Genomic DNA, 22,600 nt, shown 5'->3' with positions numbered 1-22,600 from the left:
GGCATTATCCAGGCGTACGGGCAGCTTGTAGGATAGAATCACAGTCTCTATGACTGAAATTTCTCGCTATGATTGTTCTCGGAGGGCCTCCGGTTTCGGCGGAGGAATCGGTGCCCTATGTGCCCTTTCTACAGAAAAGAATTTGGATATGTGCTTTGGGCGAAGTGTGTTGACAATGAGGTCCTCTAGAAATAGATCCACACTAGGTCCTTCTGTCCCCTCCGAGTCTCCAATGACACTGATGTTGTTTCTTCGTGCTCGCCTTCTTGATCTTCCAGTCTGGCGGCCAGCACGCCAGTCTGCTTCGTGAAGGATTGCACTTGATCTTCAAGTTTCTTGGATGTGGTTTGCTATATCTTAATGTCTGATTCCTCAGTTGATAATTTGTCGGACATTTTTTGGAAGTCCACTCACAAGAAAGAGACATCCACTGTCATAGGATCTAGTTTGGGCTCCAGCATGCTTTTTAAGTCCGATATCGCCACCATGATGGCCTTCAGTGAAGGTTCTCCTTCCTCCGGCATGGTCGTCTCTGACCAATTAGGTGCACGAGATTGCTTTTGTACTACATATCTGTTCATTTTGTTGGATTGTGTGGGGGCCTGGCCCTTTGGCTTCATCTTGATCTTAACAGGGGCGGTAAGCCTACCTCACGGCAACCTTTCGCCTTTAGGGAGCCCCCCTTCTTCTGGGCAGGCTCTCAGTGACAGGTCCTCCTCCCCTACAGTCCTGTTTTAGTGGCCAGTCTCCCCGCAGCCATGTGGTCGGGGCTTTCACCCACCTTGTAGGAAGTTGGCTCTGTATGTGCTATTTCAAAGTAAGGAATAGCATGCACAGAGTCCAAGGGTTCCCCTTAGAGGTAAGATAGTGACAAAAAGAGATAATACTAATGCTCTATTTTGTGGTAGTGTGGTCGAGCAGTAGGCTTATCAAAGGAGTAGTGTTAAGCATTTGTTGTACATACCCACAGGCAATAAATGAGGAACACACACTCAGACAAATCCAGCCAATAGGTTTTGTTATAGAAAAATATATTTTCTTAGTTTATTTTAAGAACCACAGGTTCAAATTTTACATGTAATATCTCATTTGAAAGGTATTGCAGGTAAGTACTCTAGGAACTTTGAATCATTACTTTAGCATGTATACTTTTTACATAAAACACAAATAGCTGTTTTAAAAGTGGACACAGTGCAATTTTCACAGTTCCTGGGGGAGGTCAAGTTTTGTTAGATTTCACAGGTAAGTAAGTCACTTACAGGTTTCAGTTTTTGGTCCAAGGTAGCCCACCGTTGGGGGTTCAGAGCAACCCCAAAGTTATCACACCAGCAGCTCAGGGCCGGTCAGGTGCAAAGGTCAAAGAGGTGCCCAAAACACATAGGCTTCAATGGAGAGAAGGGGGTGCCCCGGTTCCAGTCTGCCAGCAGGTAAGTACCCGCGTCTTCGAAGGGCAGACCAGGGGGGGTTTGTAGGGCACCGTGGGGGACACAAGTCCACACAAAAAGTACACCCTCAGCAGCGCGGGGGCGGCCGGGTGCAGTGTGCAAACAAGCGTCGGGTTTTCTGTAGATTTCAATGGGAGACCAAGAGGTCTCTTCAGCGATGCAGGCAGGCAAGGGGGGGGCTCCTCGGGGTAGCCACCACCTGGGCAAGGGAGAGGGCCTCCTGGGGGTCACTCCTGCACAGGAGTTCCGTTCCTTTAGGTGCTGGGGGCTGCGGGTGCAGGGTCTTTTCCAGCCGTCGGGAAATGGAGTTTCAGGTAGTCGCGGTCAGGGGGAGCCTCGGGATTCCCTCTGCAGGCGTCGCTGTGGGGGCTCAGGGGGGACAACTTTGGTTACTCACGGTCTCGGAGTCGCCGGAGGGTCCTCCCTGAGTTGTTGTTTCTCCACCAGTCGAGTCGGGGTCGCCGGGTGCAGTGTTGCAAGTCTCACGCTTCTTGCGGGGATTTGCAGGGGTCTTTAAATCTGCTCCTCTGTAACAAAGTTGCAGTTCTTTTGGAGCAGTGCCGCTGTCCTCGGGAGTTTCTTGTCTTTTTGGAAGCAGGGCAGTCCTCAGAGGATTCAGAGGTCGCTGGTCCCTTGGAAAGCGTCGCTGGAGCAGGTTTCTTTTGGAAGGCAGGAGACAGGCCGGTAAGTCTGGGGCCAAGGCAGTTGGTGTCTTCTGTTCTTCCTCTGCAGGGGTTTTTCAGCTCAGCAGTCCTCTTCTTCTTGTAAGTTGCAGGAATCTAAATTCTTAGGTTCAGGGAAGCCCTTAAATACTAAATTTAAGGGCGTGTTTAGGTCTGGGGGGTTAGTAGCCAATGGCTACTAGCCCTGAGGGTGAGTACACCCTCTTTGTGCCTCCTCCCAAGGGGAGGGGGTCACATCCCTAATCCTATTGTGGGAATCCTCCTTCTACAAGATGGAGGATTTCTAAAAGTCAGAGTCACCTCAGCTCAGGACACCTTAGGGGCTGTCCTGACAGCCCAGTGACTCCTCCTTGTTTTTCTCATTATCTCTCCTGGACTTGCCGCCAAAAGTGGGGGCTGGGTCCAGGGGGCGGGCATCTCCACTAGCTGGAGTGCCCTGGGGCATTGTAACACGAAGCTTGAGCCTTTGAAGCTCACTGCTAGGTGTTACAGTTCCTGCAGGGGGGAGGTGTGAAGCACCTCCACCCAGAGCAGGCTTTGTTTCTGTCCTCAGAGAGCACAAAGGCTCTCACCGCATGAGGTCAGAAACTCGTCTCTCAGCAGAAGGATGGCACAGACCAGTCAGTCCTGCACTGAACAATTGGGTAAAATACAGGGGGTATCTCTAAGATGCCCTCTGTGTGCATTTTTTAATAAATCCAACACTGGCATCAGTGTGGGTTTATTATTCTGAGAAGTTTGATACTAAACTTCCCAGTATTCAGTGTAGCCATTATGGAGCTGTGGGGTTCGTTTTTGACAGACTCCCAGCCCATATACTCTTATGGCTACCCTGCACTTACAATGTCTAAGGTTTTGCTTAGACACTGTAGGGGCATAGTGCTCATGCACATATGCCCTCACCTGTGGTATAGTGCACCCTGCCTTAGGGCTGTAAGGCCTGTTAGAGGGGTGACTTACCTATGCCACAGGCAGTGTGAGGTTGGCATGGCACCCTGAGGGGAGAGCCATGTCGACTTACTCATTTTCTCCCCACCAGCACACACAAGCTGGCAAGCAGTGTGTCTGTGCTGAGTGAGGGGTCCCTAGGGTGGCATAATACATGCTGCAGCCCTTAGAGACCTTCCCTGGCATCAGGGCCCTTGGTACCAGGGGTACCAGTTACAAGGGACTTACCTGGGTGCCAGGGTTGTGCCAATTGTGGAGACAATGGTACATTTTAGGTGAAAGAACACTGGTGCTGGGGCCTGGTTAGCAGGGTCCCAGCACACTTCTCAGTCAAGTCAGCATCAGTATCAGGCAAAAAGTGGGGGGTAACTGCAACAGGGAGCCATTTCTTTATACACCTCACTCCACTGGTCTGGTCTACAGTGTCCACTGGCCCTTTCTGTACATCGAGACCCACCAGTCCTGCCCGCTCACCTCAGGATCTAGGCCACAGCCGATGTCTCGCCTCTTCACCTCCTCTCCTCCCTGTTGTTAGTCCATTGGTCTCCCTCCTGTGAGTCCATGCAATCCCGTTTCCTCAAGGGCCCGGACCTCCATCGCATTTGCTGCCTCAGCCCTGGCCATGTTTACTTCTCGCCTTGCGCTCTGTTGCAGCCTCTATTGCTAGGGCCTTTGATGTGTCAGCTCCCCTTTTCTCCGCCCTGCTGCCCGCTGCATGCCTCCTGCCGGTCTGGGCTTTTCCACTCCTTCAGGCCTGGCCTCTGGGGGCCTCCGATCGTTAGGCGGCTGGCCGCACTCACCTCCTAGGCCCTTACTTGCCATTCCCCCAGCCTGTCGTTGTGCTGGTTTGTGTACAAGAACCACTGGCGCACTCACCGGCAGTCCTGTAGGGCCACGGCCTGGGCCGTTCCACCCCTGGATCCCAACCCAGGGCTCAGACCACGGGCCCCGACTCAACCGTAGGACAAGCTCCCGGGGTTCCTCAATATCCGATCGGGCAAGCCCTGACTTCGGCTCACAGCCCAATCGGACTTTACACGCGGCCCACCACTGACAATGGTGGATCGCACATCAAGGGTCCACAGCACAATCCACTCAGGTTTCCAAGGTCCCGGCAGCTCCACTTTCTTTTCCCCTTTCTGGCTCTGCAGGAGGCTGCCGGATTATGTCGGACGATGGATTTTAGGTGTTTTAGATAGCAGCTATCTCTGCGTGAGCCAAGCCACACCCCTCATCAAGGAGAAATTCTTGTAGAGATGTGTGTGTTGCAGAATTAGGATAGAAGAGGCTGCTGCAGTTCTGGATTGAAGTACATTGCATGAATGGCAGACTAGTCATGTTGAGGAATAGCAAGGGGTATGCTGATTATGATTATGATGCATTGGCAGGGCTGTGTGTGAGTATAGACAAAGCCCAAGACTGATAGAGTCACAGAGAACACTTACCGCCATTATCTGACTTCCTGGCAATAGGGACATTTCGTCAGCTGCGGAGCCTGGTGTGACCTGGTGAATAAAGATGCCAGTCTCATTTCCTCCAATGATAGTGAGTTGCTCCAGTAAGGCGTCACCCTGGAAGGCGATAATGGTGTCACGGCTCTGGATGCGCCTGGCAAACCTCCGTTGTGGCCCTAGGTTGGTACGCAGGGTACTGGAAAAATTGCAAAAATACAGCAGACTTAACACTTGTCAACTTTACCGTTTGTTTACAGTAATGCTTATTTTAAGACAATCCCGTTCAGGGTCTGGGCAATGGAAAGGATAATGCTTTGTTGGGTTGTGTATTTCGGAACATGAGTTTTGTGAAGATCTACTATTGCTGTCTAAGTTATATTATAACAAGGGACTGGGTCAGGGTTAGGACTATATCCTGGCAGATGTGTTATGTTTTGTCACAGATGTGAGCAGTGGTATGGGATATGTAATGCAGGAGATCAGGTATATTTTATGCTGTGGCAGTGGGAGGTTGGGCAGGGCTTTGGAAAAGAATGCTTCAGCTGCCAAGGACAGGGGTATGGAATATCTTAGGGCAGGCAGCATGAAACAGGGTATAACTAAATGTTCTGGCAGGGGATATAGTCAAAGCTATAGGATTGCTTAAGCATGTGTACTGGCTATGTTACAGCAGAGGAATGAGGTGGGATATGAGATATTAGTACCAGTGATATGGGATGTCTTGTGATGGGGAATATGTCCAGGCCATTGGATATATGATGTGGCAAGTGGGACTGGCTGTATGGAAGACGTCACAGCAGCGGGTATTGGTACAGAATAGACTGCCAGGAGTAAGACATGGGTAGCTGTGTACAATCAGTTGTGAACATGGTATAATATGCCATATGGATCGTTCAACATCAGACTAAGTCGTTAGAAACTTGCCTGCATCCGATCTGGAAAACAAATCCTTATTTGAGCCCAATGACTCTTAGAGAACCTCTAGTGTTATGCCAGATTATAGCTGCAATACTGTTTTACTTTGCAATGACCAAAAGCAAGAGGGACCATCTAGGAGGAACTAGTAAAAGATATGTTGAATGATTGGGAGGTGGAAATATAATGGCTTCAAGTCTTTGAATGGATATGGAAACCATCTTCAGAAGAAACATAGTTTTATATGAGGTAGGCAATATTAGAAGTAATAATGAGTTTACATATAAGGAGTAAATATTAACAGAAAGGAAAATTGTCAATGTTATAAGAATTTACTCAAATACACAACTATTACAGTGACAGTCAAAACTGGAAGCTTGTGGGGGATCACTGTGCCTAAGAAAGACACATATATTTACAGATTTGTCAAATATGGTGTGGAAGATTTCTCAATAAGCATTAAGGAAAACCCTGTTGCAGATTGATTATTGGTTTCTTAGGTCATACCCAAGTGAGGCCATCTATTTTTCTATTGTTCTTTAATTCCATTTAAGAACTGTTCAAGATTCCAGAACCATGGATGAAGTCATTATTGATATTGCAAAAGACTAAGGGCCTGATTTGAGTACAGCAGACTACTATGTCAAGAATATGACAGATGTCCCACCCACCATATTACAAGTGCATTGTAATACAGCAGATGGGATATCTGTCATGTTTTATGACAGAGTAACCCATTCACCAAACTCTAAATCTGGCCCTAAGAGATACGTTTAGTATTTTTCAAAACTTTCAGTGTTAAGCCTAGCGCTAAAATTTCTGCCATAGTTTTGAAAGACCATCTGCCATATTGATCAAAACTATATGACATTATATTAAAAATGCTGATGTGGTTCAGAAAAGGAATGCCAACTAGGCACAATGTGGCGGCACAATTTATGATGAGATTTGTGACCTAGTGCCTTGCCTCTCCATTGCACGTTTGTTGGGTTTCAACAGCTTTTGATAATATCCCTTTTGGCATACTTTAGAATCAATTGTCATCCTGGGGATCGTTGACTAGTTGTTACTCCTTGTATCCTTATTTCAGGTACCTACACTACAGCATAGTTTTTTCATGCTGGTGGAATGGCTAGATTGAAGAAGCTCATCCCCCTTACCTTCTAGTATCCCTGACTTTACTAAGCCTGATTTCAAGGGACAAGAAGACCGCAAAAAGAAGAAAAAGTAAGAAGGGCTGTAGGAGTCATGACGCTTACAACCTTTTCACTCCTTCTCATTCCCCTAACTGATCTGCAGCAAACCGTAGGCTGTTGAGGAACTAGGGGCTAGATGTAGAAAGTGTTTTGCATGGTGCAAACTGCAAAATTCGCAGTTTGCGGCATGCAAAACACGCATCGCGATGCACATTCCCATTTTGCGAGTCGATACCGACTCGCAAAATGGGAATGCGACTCGCAAATAGGAAGGGGTGTTATTTCCTATTCCTGTTATTTCTTTTTGCACCCATGTGAAGTGGGTGCTAACCCATTCGCAAACGGGAAGGGGTCCCTTTGGGACCCCTTCCCCTTTGTGAATGGCTTTAAAAATATTTTTTCAGAGCAGGCAGTGGTCCTATGGGCCACTGCCTGCTCTGAAAAAATGAAACCAAATGGTTTCATTTTCACAAGTGTATTGCAACTCGTTTTCCTTTAAGGAAAACGGGCTGCAATACCAAAAAAAAAAAAAAATTGCTCTATTGAAAAAGCAGTCACAGACATGGTGGTCTGCTGTCTCCAGCAGGCCACCATCCCTGTGAGTGCAGGGAATCGCAAGGGGGTCGCAAATTGCGACCCACCTCATTAATATTAATGAGGTGGGTCCTTGTGACCCCCTTGCGATTCGCAGATGGTGTCAGGGACACCATTCTGTATATGGGATTGCGACTCACAAATTGCGAGTCGCTCCGACTCGCAATTTGTGAGTCGCAATCCCGTTTCTACCTACATCTGGCCCCAAGGGTGCGACAAGAGGCCATCTGGGGTTAAAAAGTGCATGATTTTATTTCCACTGTATTATTTCCAAATCTATAAGTCACATCTGAAAAGTCCCACGAATCATACAGAGAGAAGATGGCATATACATTTGCAACTGGTCCAGCTTTCCGGTATTAGACCTATAAGAGGCTTAGGTTGAGAAGCTACTTTGTGGATTGAACAAGGAAGTCAAAGAACATCTCTTTTTTTCAGTGATCCAATATAGGGAAAGCGTGATCACTATTTGTGGAGACTCTACATATATATATATACAGGGAGTGCAGAATTATTAGGCAAATTAGTATTTTGACCACATCATCCTCTTTATGCATGTTGTCTTACTCCAAGCTGTATAGGCTCGAAAGCCTACTACCAATTAAGCATATTAGGTGATGTGCATCTCTGTAATGAGAAGGGGTGTGGTCTAATGACATCACCACCCTATATCAGGTGTGCATAATTATTAGGCAACTTTCTTTCCTTTGGCAAAATGGGTCAAAAGAAGGACTTGACAGGCTCAGAAAAGTCAAAAATAGTGAGATATCTTGCAGAGGGATGCAGCACTCTTAAAATTGCAAAGCTTCTGAAGCGTGATCATCGAACAATCAAGCGTTTCATTCAAAATAGTCAACAGGGTCGCAAGAAGCGTGTGGAAAAACCAAGGCGCAAAATAACTGCCCATGAACTGAGAAAAGTCAAGCGTGCAGCTGCCACGATGCCACTTGCCACCAGTTTGGCCATATTTCAGAGCTGCAACATCACTGGAGTGCCCAAAAGCACAAGGTGTGCAATACTCTGAGACATGGCCAAGGTAAGAAAGGCTGAAAGACGACCACCACTGAACAAGACACACAAGCTGAAACGTCAAGACTGGGCCAAGAAATATCTAAAGACTGATTTTCTAAGGTTTTATGGACTGATGAAATGAGAGTGAGTCTTGATGGGCCAGATGGATGGGCCCGTGGCTGGATTGGTAAAGGGCAGAGAGCTCCAGTCCGACTCAGACGCCAGCAAGGTGGAGGTGGAGTACTGGTTTGGGCTGGTATCATCAAAGATGAGCTTGTGGGGCCTTTTCGGGTTGAGGATGGAGTCAAGCTCAACTCCCAGTCCTACTGCCAGTTCCTGGTAGACACCTTCTTCAAGCAGTGGTACAGGAAGAAGTCTGCATCCTTCAAGAAAAACATGATTTTCATGCAGGACAATGCTCCATCACACGCGTCCAAGTACTCCACAGCGTGGCTGGCAAGAAAGGGTATAAAAGAAGGAAATCTAATGACATGGCCTCCTTGTTCACCTGATCTGAACCCCATTGAGAACCTGTGGTCCATCATCAAATGTGAGATTTACAAGGAGGGAAAACAGTACACCTCTCTGAACAGTGTCTGGGAGGCTGTGGTTGCTGCTGCACGCAATGTTGATGGTGAATAGATCAAAACACTGACAGAATCCATGGATGGCAGGCTTTTGAGTGTCCTTGCAAAGAAAGGTGGCTATATTGGTCACTGATTTGTTTTTGTTTTGTTTTTGAATGTCAGACATGTATATTTGTGAATGTTGAGATGTTATATTGGTTTCACTGGTAATAATAAATAATTGAAATGGGTATATATTTGTTTTTTGTTAAGTTGCCTAATAATTATGCACAGTAATAGTCACCTGCACACACAGATATCCCCCTAAAATAGCTAAAACTAAAAACAAACTAAAAACTACTTCCAAAAATATTCAGCTTTGATATTAATTAGTTTTTTGGGTTCATTGAGAACATGGTTGTTGTTCAATAATAAAATTAATCCTCAAAAATACAACTTGCCTAATAATTCTGCACTCCCTGTATATATATATATATATATATATATATATATATATATATACAATTTGTTGTAGCTCTCATCATGACTATTTTAAAATGCTACATTTAATGAACACTGATTATGTTTACAGTTGCAAGAAAATTAATGTTTTGAAATTTGAAAGTGCTGAGGTTTGCAAGCTGAGCAGTTATAATCTTGGTTGTGGGATTCTGTAATACGCACGCTCTGATGGTACTCACAGGTCTTCACACATGTGGTCACGGGTCAGACGAGGCGATCCCTCTGACGAAGACACTGTGCATGAATCTAAGAGATTTAGAGATGTGAATATTGAAAAAGAAGTAGAATTTGATTACAAGACATATACCACCACAGCAAATGTATATCCAGCATATACTGCTGCTTTCCTAACATTAAAAGTAATTCAGTGTCCAAATGGTAAACTTTACCCACAAGATCCTGGCATGGAGCTCATCTGAGTCAAACGTCATAAGACAGACTCTTCATGCTAAATATCGGAGTTGATAACCCCCAAGAGATCCCGCTCTGCCTAGTAACACTATCACAGGGTGTTTTGGTGAATCAGAGATTGCTCAAGTTTTTTCTGCTTCCACCTTCTTGCCTATCCCTTTTATGTGTTACAGGGTTTGGGCCTGCTGCATGAATGAGTGTGGGCCTAAACTATCATGAACTACTCAGCCTGGCAAATAAACAAGTACTGCTTCGATATGCCATAACAACAAGCAGGATGAAGCTAAAACAAGCATTAGCAGAACTAATAGATCTTAGCTTTGAGACCTATTGACTTTGTCAACAGTGTGTAGCCATGGTATATGGCATCTCCTAAATATGAAAGAAAAGCCTGTGATTTATTTGCTTTTTTTTATTTGTTGATCCGAATTTGATCAGCAAGTTAAAAAAAAAGAGCAAAAGCATTTATTGGTTTTGCGTTTGGGGTGAAAAAAAGGATGTGCGTGGGGGATGAATAAGAAGTAGGCAAATGAGAGCGACAGGAAAGCCAACCAATGGTAAGCAATGGGCAGGCTCCAAGCCCCATATGGTTTTAGTAATCCCACCTTCCCTCATCTTTTCTCAATGAGGCGTCTCCAAACTCTTTGATTCTGTGTTTGGCTTGGCTGTCCCCAGAAACATTCATTCTGCAGTATTTATGTTATACTTTTAAATTCACTCACATACCTTCAGAAGGAACAACCTCAAATTCGAAGTCTGTATCCAGTGTGACTGTGACCAGGTCTGGCTCAAAGTGCGCCTGGGAGCTGCTGAAAGAGTATTAGGGCACAAAAGAATAGTAGCATTCATGAGTCTGCAGGTACTAGAACAGCAGATTGTATGGTATGAGTGTGCAAAAGAAACAATACCACATTATTAGAGAGAATACTCATTGTCTTGCAATAACTCATGCCATGTCTAGGAACAGAGAGAACCCCCACTGAAGTCTAAAATATCTTAGTAACCCCATAATTATATACAAGTAAGTAAGTAAGTAAATATTTATTTGCAAAGTTAATAAAAACCAGTGTATACAGCTGTAAACAGCTGGTAACAATTGCAGATTTTAACAATGGTAGCAAGCAACACTCAAATAAAAAACATGAAAGTGACGACAATAACGATGTTTGCAATAACAGAAAACAGTGCTCAACTCAAAAACAAGTGAATCACCATTTGTACGTTTCTAGTTAAAATGATCCATTATAAATTGATGGATTAATACACAAGTTGCGTGCAAGACTGTAAATTACCTTATGTTGTTGTAATGTTCGTCTTTTGTACCTTTATTTTTGGATGTAAAGTGCATGTGAAGAGCTCTTAAGTGCGTACTTATTTTTAATATATAAAGTGTGTGTGCGGAGCTCTTAAAGTGCATACTAGTCATGTCCAATCTCTATCCTGATGCTACTGAGTTCCCTAAATACCGGTTTCAAAGTGAATACAAATTTTAGATGTAAAGTGCATGTGCAGAACTCCCTTTCCTGATCTCATTCAGGTCCTACAATACTAGTTTTAAGAATTGTGTTCTCCTGCAAGCTAACAAGTTGGAGGCTCCACTCAACCAGTAAATTGCAGCTTGCCTGCAGCAACGGATGTTGAGTTTCAAAAACATTGGCTTCAGTAGTTTTTTCCTTTTGTCCATGACTGCTGGGCATAAACAGAAGATGAGTAATATTGACTCATGTTGGTTGTAACCACATAGGCAGCATCCTGGGTTGGGCAGCAGACACTTCCAGGATGGCATGAGATCTTTAGGCCCATAGTTATACTTTTTTAGCGCTGCATTTGCGCCGCTTTTGCATCAAGAATTGACACAAATGCGGCACTAAAAAGTATAAATATGGGCCTCAGTGTCCATGTGATTGAAGCTATATAGCATGAACTGGCGTTTTAAGGCCGGTGAGAAGTGGGCTAGCATGTACCCCTCCGGTTTCAAACCTATGTAAGAATTAATTACTGTCCAGGCATGCCGTCTCTTTGGAAAGTGGTTTTCACCATGTAAATGGGACAGGTATTTGGTTGAAGAATTAGTTACTGGACTGAAGGGTGCTCTATCAATGTTGCTGACCCATACGTCTCAAATGCCTAATTCTTCTATTGCCTGCCCTAGGTATTCCCCCAACAGTGTTTTTGTTTGTTCCTTAATTTCCATCCAGCATGGATTGTTCAGGGAGCCCTTCTCTGAGGTGCAGAATCTCCAGCATAAATTAACAAAAGTGTTCTATCTTTGTAGGTATTTTCAGACCAAATTCAAGACAAACTTGGGCTGGAGCTGATGATTTTGGTAAGAGAAGGGTGCTTAATAGGCTTTTATTTGGAGCTTTGTTTAACATTTCTGTTTCCCCACCATCCATAATTTCCTTGCCAGATGCCATTGTTTGAATAAATTGGGCCGCCATCACAGTTAGCGGGTGATCAAATTAGGGGTAGCAGAGTTTCCGTTTCAACTGTTTAAATGCAAAGATTAACAAATGTGCTTTTGCCTGTAAGGCAGCTTGATGGTGTTTGGTGCTCCAGGTTGATGCCCAAGTGATTATATATGACTGCTATTTTGACCTTTTTGTCCTCGATGAACAAGGTGAATGACTTAACTGGGTATCAACCAGACATACCTCTTGCTAGTCCATATGGGTTTTTAGTGCATTCATGGACCGTTGTAGGCCAAATGGCGTTTGGCTCAGGAGGACAAAGTCATCAGTGTACTGTAAGTATAATACTTTCTGTGTTGCTATGCTGGGGGGATGGCCTTCCTTCTCTGGAAGATGATTTTCTAAGTCAGTAAGTTATAAATTAAACAAACTTGGTGCTAGGTGAAAACCATGTTTCAGGCCATTCATTGTGTTGATTATTTTTATGACTCTGCTGCCATCTCATATTTTAACCTGAGCCCAAGTTCCATTATACAGAACTATAATTTCCTTTAGAAGGTTTCTTGGGATGCCCACGCTGCCAATTTTGTCCAGAGACAGCCATAGGGACCCGGTCAAAGGGTTTTTTGAGGTCCACGAAACATGCAAACATCCTGGTTTTGTGCTGTTTTGCCTTATTGGCTACAATGGTAAGTGCTGTTAAATTTGTAGGCATCTCCAATGCCTGGTCTGAACCCGCTTTGTATTTTTGGTATCAGGTTTTTTCCATTTACCCATGCTTGCAAGTCTTGAAGTAGACATGACAAGTACAGTTTTAGTTCAATGTCAATAAGAGCAATTAACCTATAACTGCTTGGTGAGGATTGACTTCTTATAAATTGGATGAAAAATTTATTCTTTCCATGAATCTGGAATGGTGTTGGTATGAAAAATTTGATTGAAGAGGGGTACTAGGTAACAGGCGCAGCACACAATGTCATGTTTAAAAAGAGCATTAGGGGGGATGTTTGGACCTGCAGCCCCTTTTGCCTTCTTTTTCTTTAATTTTAAGATTTTCTCTACTTGCTTGACATCAGTCATGGGTGCCAATAATTGCATGTGGTTGTTCATTGTACCCTGGATTTCAGCTAGTTTTGCCTGGTTGGTCATTATACTCTGGATTTCTTCTGTATTGGTTTGGTATCTGTGTGATGTGGGTTCTTGGTTTGTCTCTTCGGTTTGCCGGCTATCTTCTGGCGTAGACCGCCTCGGGATTGCTTGAACTGGCTGTCATTCCCCATCTGGCTGTTGGCTGGCAGGGCATGTATGTTGTAGATGTGGGATTCGTGGACCTCATCCATAATCCCCGCATTTTGGTGTTGGGCCTATCGCTTTACCAGCCCATTAATCATGTGCCAAAATTCTTTGCAATTTGATGATTTGCTGGACCATAATGGCTTGCCCCCAAAATCCTTCATGATATCTTCTTTTTGAAATCTTACAATCTTTATGAGACTGTGCTCTCATATTCGGCAATGTGGTTTCCTCGATCCTCTTTCCTTGCTTTGCATCTGCTGTTAATCTTCTAACTTCTTTTGTGATTAGGGACTTTAGCTTGCACAAACCGCTGGTGTACCAGCTTTGCCTTCCTACTCCCCCTGTTATGTTACTTCTCTCTGTATTCACATGTGGTGCCATCTTTACTGGATATTTTGACAGTAGGGTTGTGATTAAAGCCACCAAGTCCTTTTCGAGTTGCCCATCACCTGTGTTTGCATCTTCTTGTTTTCTTATACAGCGATAAACGTCTATCAATGTCTTCTCAAACCCTGGGCCATGCCATTTAATCTTATTAGGTTGCGTGTAGTCTATTATTGATCTTATCCAGGTACTTAAGAAGGTGATTGATGAAGAAATGTCCTCCATTATGTTCAGCATTTTTAGGCCTTGTTCTTCCTGCTGCTTTCGTGGGTTGGCTGTGTTAAGTTGGTTGCCTCTTTTTCAACACATTGGATGAGGTTAATATTAAAGTTCCCTGAAATGATGAGGAACAATTGATGGTATTTGTTCTGTAGTATCTTTATTAACTTTATTTTGTTAACTCAATCAAGATTACAATCCTTTCTTCCTTATTTGCTCCACATGGGTGTATATAGAAGTCCTTTAGTAAAAAACTGCAACTTTTGCTTTCTAACTTGGATACCTGTATTCAGCAGGGATATGGTGTTACACGTATCCTACTATTGGCATTGGCTGTAGGGACTACCTGTGCTTAAATGATGTCAAACATATTTGGAGGAAACACATTGAATCTTCATCTTGCAACAATTTCTCCAAGCCTTGAGTGTTCCAGGAGCCAATATTGATTTGGTCCAGTTCTAACGCAGAGCTATTTCTGTCAAGATCAGTTGGTATCTTGGTCATTAGGGATCTGTGGCCATTCCTGGTTTAATTCCAGTATGGGATCTTGCCTGCTCTGCTGGACCTGTCCAGTGCTATTGGATGCCGAAAATGTTACTATTGTTAATTTTTGGAATTTGCCAAAGATTGTTCAGCACCCAGTGTCCCCTTGGAACTGAGTGCCCAGCAGTTAAAGTTGTTTGCCATAACCTACTTATACTGTTTTTGTATTGCTTTTAGCTTTGGGGAGTGATGGGTCCGGGTAGCGTGGTGGGTTGATCTTTTGTAGCTAAATCCCCCACTGCTGAAAGATTCCCTGCTGTGCGAGGATTTACTGCACAATTTCATTTGTCACCCATGTTGTTACCTTTGCCTCTCTGTTTCTTATGTGAGGATGGGGTTTGAATTCCATTGCTAATAAACGTGAAGAATTGATATGTGCCAGCACTCGTATTTCTTTTCTTAGCTTCATGACTGTGCCTCTGTTTAGAGTGTCAAACAAACCTCTTGATAAATAAGAGGGTATTAACATGAGGCTGGTGTATCGTTGCTCCTGTGTCTTGCCCCCATGTTGCTTTAAGGGAGCCTGGCTTTGTTCCTGGTGCCACGCTGAGTTTGGTGCCCCTGTACCTTGGCCTGCTGTGAATCTCCACGTAGTGCATATCCCGGTGACACAAGGCATTCTTTCTCCTCATACCGCTGTTGCGATTCTCATTGCGAATATACAGGCTTTGCTGCTCATTGCTGTCATCGTTGGTACTGGTGGATGCACTCTCTGAACCCCATTTTTGTTGGATAATTTGTTTTGGTTTCTACCTTGTTAACTTGTGCTGGTATTACCGACCATGTGTCCACTAGCCTTGGTCGTAGATCGTAGCTCAAGGTGGGACTCGTTTCTGTTGTTATTGCTCTATGCTGGGTACAGACAGGACATAGTGCTATCACTGAACCATGGGTCAGTTGAAACAATTCCTTCATATCAGTGCTTAATTTGTAAATAAAAACGTGCCAGTGCCCAAAGCCCACTTAAAAATGCAGCTGCTACAATTAAATGTGTGAGCACAGAATACTGAGGCAGCCTAATCCTAAAGCGGGCCTCTTCAATCTATTTACAGCTACTCCCTGCCCCTTCATCTCACTCTTGCATCGTTCTGCTTTCTCCCATTGTGACGCTCTTTCGTTTTTCTCTCCCTCTGTCTCTCCTATATGTTTCTTTTGCTCACAATGAATGCTTGAGGCAGAAAAATAAGTGCCGGCCCTCAAAAATAAGGACAAGCACAAATTAAGCACTGCTTCATATTTTAATTCTACTGGATTGGTCCGGTTTTTACTTCATATTGGCTGAATAATGGGAATACGGTTTTCTGTTGGCCCCTTTTCATTTCTTATGAGATTTCCTTTGCCATTTCCTTTCCCTTTTGGTAAGGGTTGGACCTTTCCTTTGAATTTCCTCAAATGAAAGTTCTGATATTGCATATCCAGTAAATCGTGTTCTAGGCTGTCCCTGCGGGACCCTGCCATTCCCTGCACTTCTAAGTTGCCTTCAGTGCTGTTGTTGATTATGGAGCTTGTATGGCATTTTACGGTGTTGTCTGAAGTTGAAGGACCATGGTTGCTTGTGCGTCATCAGTAGGTTCTTGTTCATTTAGGTCATATTCTAGAACCTGAAACCCTTCCTACGGCCAAATTGATTGTGTCCTTACTTCCTGCAGGATGTCATTCAAGATGGAAGGGAGAGCCTGAAGGTTGTCCCCTAGTCTAACACATTGACAGGGAGCTTGCTGTGGAATTATATACAATAACACATCTGCCCTAAAGTTAACCAGTATTCATGGAGAACACTGATTGGACCCATGGCCAGAAATCACCTTTTGGTGCACACACACCCTGAAAGAAACCAAACAACACAAACGCAGAGAACCTTCATTCTTACCCCCAGTCAGAAACTCTCATTGTCAACAACAATCACAAAGAATCCACAGTGTCAACTAGAGGAAGTGCAAACCCTAACTCAATAACCCGGAACACTCCCCTTTCCAGCCCAAACACAGAAAGCAGCCACTGTCATTCACAAGTACAGAAAACCTCAGTGTCACCCATAATCACAGAGAACCCTCTACTTTCCTTAAATGATAGACGGACTGTATAAATCGCAAACAAGAGGAACCTCTATGGTCAACTGTACCTACAGTGACAATGTATCTCTCACAAACTCACACTGAGAATCTCCGTTGCCTCCACAATCTCGGAGTCCACATTATTATGCAGAATGAGAGAAAATCCAAATTGTCCTCCAAACCCTGGGAAACCTCTATTGTCCAACAGAACGAGAGGGACAGTATGGTTGTATCTGTCTCTGATGTGGCTAACTGGTAGAACCTATCATGAAGAAGACTCAGTTTAGTTCCTTCTTTCTGGCTAAGAGAGAACGAAAGTGCACAACTGAGCACAATAATTATGTTTACCTGATAGACTGGGAGGTTCTCACATAATCCTCCTGGCGTTGACTGGTGACTGAGTTCTTGCGAGGTGGTGTTGCAGAAGAGGCCTGGTAACTCTCCTCCAATTCACTGCTGGTGTGGTGACTCAGGTCTTGCCATGACTGCCACAAAGAAGGTAAGAGAGCAAGTTACCACCTGCAAAATGGTAATGCAGCACCACAATTAACCATAGTTTGAGGGTCACAGACAAGCAACAAGGGAATTTAGAGGGGTGGTCAAGGAAGGAAGCTCATAGATTTGTGATGGTGTTAGAGGGATAATGTGGTTACAGGAATGAGACCACAGAGAAGCATGAAAGGGATCAGGACTGAATGCCTGAAGAACAATATTGGCACTGTAGTTCAGATGGGGTCAGTCACTGCAGTATGAGGAGCTAGAGGTGGTCAGATGTGGATTTGCAGTATTTTGGGCTGTATGTAGAGCAGCGTGGTTGTTTGGCCACTCAACTCTAGTAAATCAGCTAATTAAGAATTATATAAGAATTATTGCCTCTGCTAAGAGCATTAACAGCTGTTCATAGTCTACCACTCAATTACAGGCCTAAGCGAAACAGAAAGATGCGTAACAAGAGCAAAGGATAATTACCAACTTTAAAAGCCTGGCAGCATGATAGCAATGTTATTAGCACCTGCCCTGAATCGCACCCTCCACAAGCAGACGCACACCCACTGTATTTGTCTGTTTAACGTTTCTGATCCATTCACAAATATTTACCAACTCTCCCAGGTTTTGTAGATGGAACCCCATATTAGTAACTTGTGTGGCTATACATGTACATGGTTTGCATACTCTTGACATCAGGTGTTGAGCTTGGATGACTGGCAGTTGTTTTTCTTTGAAGAAGTCTTGAGTCATGAGATCGGGTGTGACGTCTTCTCTTGGTGTACACTGCACATGGGCACAGACGTCATGCCAGAATGTTTTCACAAAGCAGGTGATAGTATTTATGAAGTATGAATGAAGGGATGGTGTGTGAAGCACAATGTGCAGTGAACACACAGTAAGTAAGCAATCTACAAAAGACACAGGCTTTGGGGAGGAGTGTGAATCAATAGCTCTACATACTAAGAACAGATGCTTACAGGGCAAGTATCATTTTCTGTTCATTTCATGTAGCTGTAGATACACAAGTGTAACAAAGTGTAGAGCAGTGCTCTCCAGAAGCAGTGGCTGACATGTGCCTAAAATAAGGTCCTTAACACTGTTTGCCATGCCATGACTTGTTGACTGGCTAGCCTATCTAAACAGTAATGCTTGGTAAAAATGAGTGATGTTCACCAAGTGGCTACCTTACAAATATACCCAATGGCAGGTTGCCTAGGAAAGCCACAGTTGCCCCTTTCTAAAGGGTGGAGTGTGACCTGAGTGGAACAGGTCGGACTTTGTTTGCTTTGTGGCAGCACATTTGGATACATTAAACTATCCACCTAGCTATGCCTGCTTTAAAAATTGCAAGTCCTGTTACTGTAACACATAAGGGCTCTTTTGACATCTAATGCTTGCACTGCTCTCTGCGATGAATCATACTGCAAAAAGAAGACTAGTAACTCCATAGTTTGGTTAAGGTGGAAAGGTGACATCAGCTTACAAAGGTACTTAGGCAAGGTTCAAAGAACAACCTTGTCCTTGTGGGCCTGTTTGAAGGGTTCTCGCAGTGTTAATACTTGCAGGTAACTAATGCATTTGAAAGAGGTAATGAGAACCAGGAAGGCTACATTCCAGATGTAGAACTTGAGGAGGCATGAATGCAAAGCTTCAAATGGTGGTGCCATGAGCCTTGTGAGGACTACACTGAGAGTTTACATGAGAACAAGAGGCATTTTATGGGATTCAACCCTCTTGATACCCTCCATGAAGGCCTTCAACACCGGATTTCTAAAGAGGGATGAGTGTTCACTAGTCTGCATGTAGGCTGCAACTGCAGCTAAGTGTAAGCGAATGGTGTTGTAAGTGAGGCCTGCTTTTTGCAAATGCAAGAGGTGGCTAATAATAAAGACAGGAGGCTTGAAAGGGTCCAGGTTCTTAGAAATACATCGGTGAATGAACCCTTTTCATTTTGCAGCATAACAGGCCTATGCTGTGGGCTTTCAAGCTTACTTTAAAGTGGACAAAAACTCACGTTTGAAAACTGGATTTCAGAGACATATGAGTGACAATTCAGTACTCAATATACCTGTAGCAGAATACATTTCTCACTCCAGGTATTATCATCCATTTGAACAGTAATTGTGGATAGGGGGTTTAAATTAACAATAACACTTTTAAGTAAGTGACAGTGCTTGCTTACAATTCTAGACCATTCAGAGTCAATACCGGTATTGGAAAGACTACAGGTAAATTAAAAAGCCATACTTCAGGTCAATGACCTTGCAATGCAAGTTTTAGTTCCACTAGCAAAATGGTGGATTACTAGATGACTAACAGGCATTCATAGAGGGCAGCCGTCACCACCTGGGAAGCCTACTGGTTTACCATTTTGCTGGAAATAAGGTTAAACATACATATAAATGTGCCTCAAGGGTGTATATCTAAAAGGTAGATATCTTCATTGGATTCTTCAAACAATATTAAAGTATGTGCATCTTCTCTCAAGGTAAACAAGAAAAAGACAGGTATCATCAGCCCTATTTCTACTGGATTGTGTCAAAGGTGTGCCTAGGGCAATAACAAAGAACTTGGAATCAAGATGGGTCTTTTTGTGTCCCAGGTCTTCTAAGAGCTGGAGGCTCAGTGTGGGATGCTGTGTTTATGAGGGTGGTAGATTACAGAAGTGGTCTCTTCAAACCTCTTCAATGCTCAGTGAGCTGCTGTCACTGGTGATCCGGGGGTAAATGGCATGCATCCTGATGAGCTTGGGTTTCTGGCGTAGCACAACCTCCTCTTGGTCCAGGCTGGATCCATCACGTACCTGTGTAAAGAACACACTTGACATTGAAGGGTGGACTCATGGTTCCATTCTGCTAACTCTGTTAGACATCATACAATACATACAATGCCAGACTCACCAACCCTGTCTGATTTTCCAAGTGATACTTTATGTTTTGGCCTCTTTAAGGTCTTGAGGCCCATCTGATTACCATTCTGAAATATTTGTAATCATTGAAAAAAATACTTAAGTGCGCCCCTGTTTCTGGCTTCTGAGACTCAAAGTATCAACAAACCTTATACTTTCTAACAGCAGAAATTCTTCAGTCATTTTAAGGTTGGAATGAGGATTGACTGCAAGCCTTGGAGCGGTGTTGTGGGTCACCCTGGACAAAAGGACCTACAAGGAAGTCAGGAACTTCCAAAAGACTCATAAAGCTGGACAATTGGCAGTCAGGTTAGACAGTGTCTGTCACATTAGTGACTCAGCTACAAACCTCTAGCCCTTTCAGAATTCCAATATGCTGTATTACTTTAAAGACTAATCAGTCTCCATAATGTGCCCAATGTCCTTTTCATTTGTGATTTTTGCCAAATATGTCCACCACAATCTATTTTTTGACACAGATTTTAGTCATTGTGTTAACTTTATCAGCAATAAACAAACCTTTAACCAGTGGGAAATTACAAAATTGTCTCACAGTATTCTAATGTTTGCAAATTTGTTTAAGAGTGACCAATAGTCAGACAGCATGTGAATAACAATTATGTTGCCTATTACTCACAGGTAGCTCAGGAGCCAAAATGTAATATATACTAAACATTTCCCACATTTGCTTAGTGTTGAGGATGGTATTCTTGGTTTCTGGAAAAGTGCAACATTTTACTTCAATGTACTTCCACTGATGTATTCTGTGGAAGAGGCCTCACTTTCCATAATGGTATTCACAGATGTTGTCTTGTGTAGACATTGTTGCATAAAAAGTACACCAAGGTTGTAATGGGTGCAAATTTTCAGTGAGAGAGGGGCCTAGCAACTGGTACACTACATACAACAATTTAGTATTACCTGTACCCAGTTAAGGGACCTATAGACCCTGGCTTTTGTGAAGATTTGTGGCTACCATACTGTCTTTTCGGTGCGATAGAGGGCATAGCTTCTAACACTGTCTTTAAGGACTGATGAGAGTGTGAAGGCTTTCACTTCTGCCCTCCTGTGTTGTAGCGTGTAGCATGGCTTATATGATGCTTTGTGCCAGCTGGAGCTGGCCAGGATGAGCAGAAGACCTTCGTCTACTCTATACATTGCAGAGACCAATCACTGCCTCTTCTTGCCCCCCTGGGAAGGCATGAGACAAAAGGAAAGGCAGTGGAAGGAGTTTGGGGCTCTGAGATACATGGGCTACATTGGTGGAAGTGTAAAGAAGCTGCGGTATGTGAACAGACAGCATGAGGAGCTCAGAGCATATAGAGCACTGGCTAGACTTGAGGCACATGAATAGACAATTGAGGATACAAATAAAGAATGAGGGCAAAGGGCTATATTTGATCCTGAGGGAATATTTGGTGATGAATAGGGTACACAGACAGACAATGGGAGAATCTTGGGCCACGGGAACAGTGAGAGAAGCCTACACAGTCCGAGAGGACTTCAACTTCTATTAACCTCATTTGGTCCCCCTGGACAAGCACTAAAGCCCAAGTAACAATAAATGATCCTTCTCACTGTGTACCTGTTGATGCATTACAGTGGTATGATATACCTAGATGACAATAGTACTATACTAAACACAAGTAAGCAAACAGCCATGGCCACTAAAGGCAAAACAACAGTAACACAATCCAAATGATTAGTACAAACCAGGATACCTGACAACTTTTCCTACCTCGTGGGAACTCAGCTGCATCCGCCTGAGCTGTTGCTTCAGCTCGAAGATTTCCCCATTGAGATCAAGGATTTGCCGACGAAGCAAGTCCTTCTCAACCCGTGTCTGCGAGCTCTGAGTTTGGGCAGCATCCCTAGCACCATAGGCCTGTGGACAACAGAAGACGCAAATTCATGCTGCAGTAAAGATCTTGGAATGGCTGGTTTTAGAGATAATGGAAGGGAGAGGAAGCTGGAAAAGTACAAGATGAGTGTCCTCAAGGCACATCTGGTTATACAACAGTGTAAAGTAGGAAGGAGGCCCACATCACCGGCACTGGAACTGCTGGAGCTTATGCACCTGCTACATGAAAGGCCCTAAATGTCACATGATCTGCATCACCATCCTTTTTACCTTGAAGATTTCCTATCTGTGATCAAATAGTCTCAGGTTTACCTGATCTCGCTCATTCTGCAGCTCATCCACCTGGATCTGTAAAGCAGAGATCTTCTCTTTGAAGAGAATGCAATCTACCTCCTTCTTTTGGTTCTTGATCAGCAGAGCTTCCTTCTCCTCTAGATACTGAAGTAGCACAGAGATACAGAAGATGATCAGTGACAGAGCTGTGGGTCGTTCAGTTAATACAATTAGAGAAGGCTTGTGAGAAATTGGGTTGTTGGCTGAGGGAGGTGAAACACTACTTAAGCACCAGGCACATACCTTGTCAGGGTGAACCACAAAGCTACATTAACTTGTGCTTATCCCTCTGGTACTATAGCAGAAAAGCAGTCATGCTTAACCTGGATTCAATGTGTAACGTATTTATGCAGCACA

The 22,600-nt window shown here is 43.9% G+C and overlaps 1 protein-coding gene across 5 annotated transcripts in view; it reads right to left on the bottom strand.

The window, feature by feature from the left end:
- The window catches only part of CARD14 (caspase recruitment domain family member 14), a 469,582-nt gene that overhangs the window by 99,140 nt on the left and 347,842 nt on the right, over positions 1 to 22,600 (bottom strand). For 4 of the 5 annotated variants that reach the window (XM_069199720.1, XM_069199715.1, XM_069199718.1 and 1 more), the window contains 7 exons: positions 22,223 to 22,348; positions 21,788 to 21,934; positions 19,822 to 19,944; positions 17,001 to 17,137; positions 10,472 to 10,554; positions 9,514 to 9,580; positions 4,522 to 4,726 (listed from right to left, as the gene is read on the bottom strand). In XM_069199720.1, the coding sequence (XP_069055821.1) occupies positions 4,522 to 4,726; positions 9,514 to 9,580; positions 10,472 to 10,554; positions 17,001 to 17,137; positions 19,822 to 19,944; positions 21,788 to 21,934; positions 22,223 to 22,348 (888 nt within the window). The remainder of the gene's footprint in view (positions 1 to 4,521; positions 4,727 to 9,513; positions 9,581 to 10,471; positions 10,555 to 17,000; positions 17,138 to 19,821; positions 19,945 to 21,787; positions 21,935 to 22,222; positions 22,349 to 22,600) is intronic. The other variant, XM_069199719.1, reaches the window with a different exon arrangement.

The sequence above is a fragment of the Pleurodeles waltl genome, chromosome 7 (genome assembly GCF_031143425.1).
Source record: "Pleurodeles waltl isolate 20211129_DDA chromosome 7, aPleWal1.hap1.20221129, whole genome shotgun sequence".
In the NCBI taxonomy this organism is placed as follows: Eukaryota; Metazoa; Chordata; class Amphibia; order Caudata; family Salamandridae; genus Pleurodeles; species Pleurodeles waltl.
Note: the sequence above shows the minus strand (reverse complement) of the source record. Positions and strands in the feature narration are given on the sequence as shown.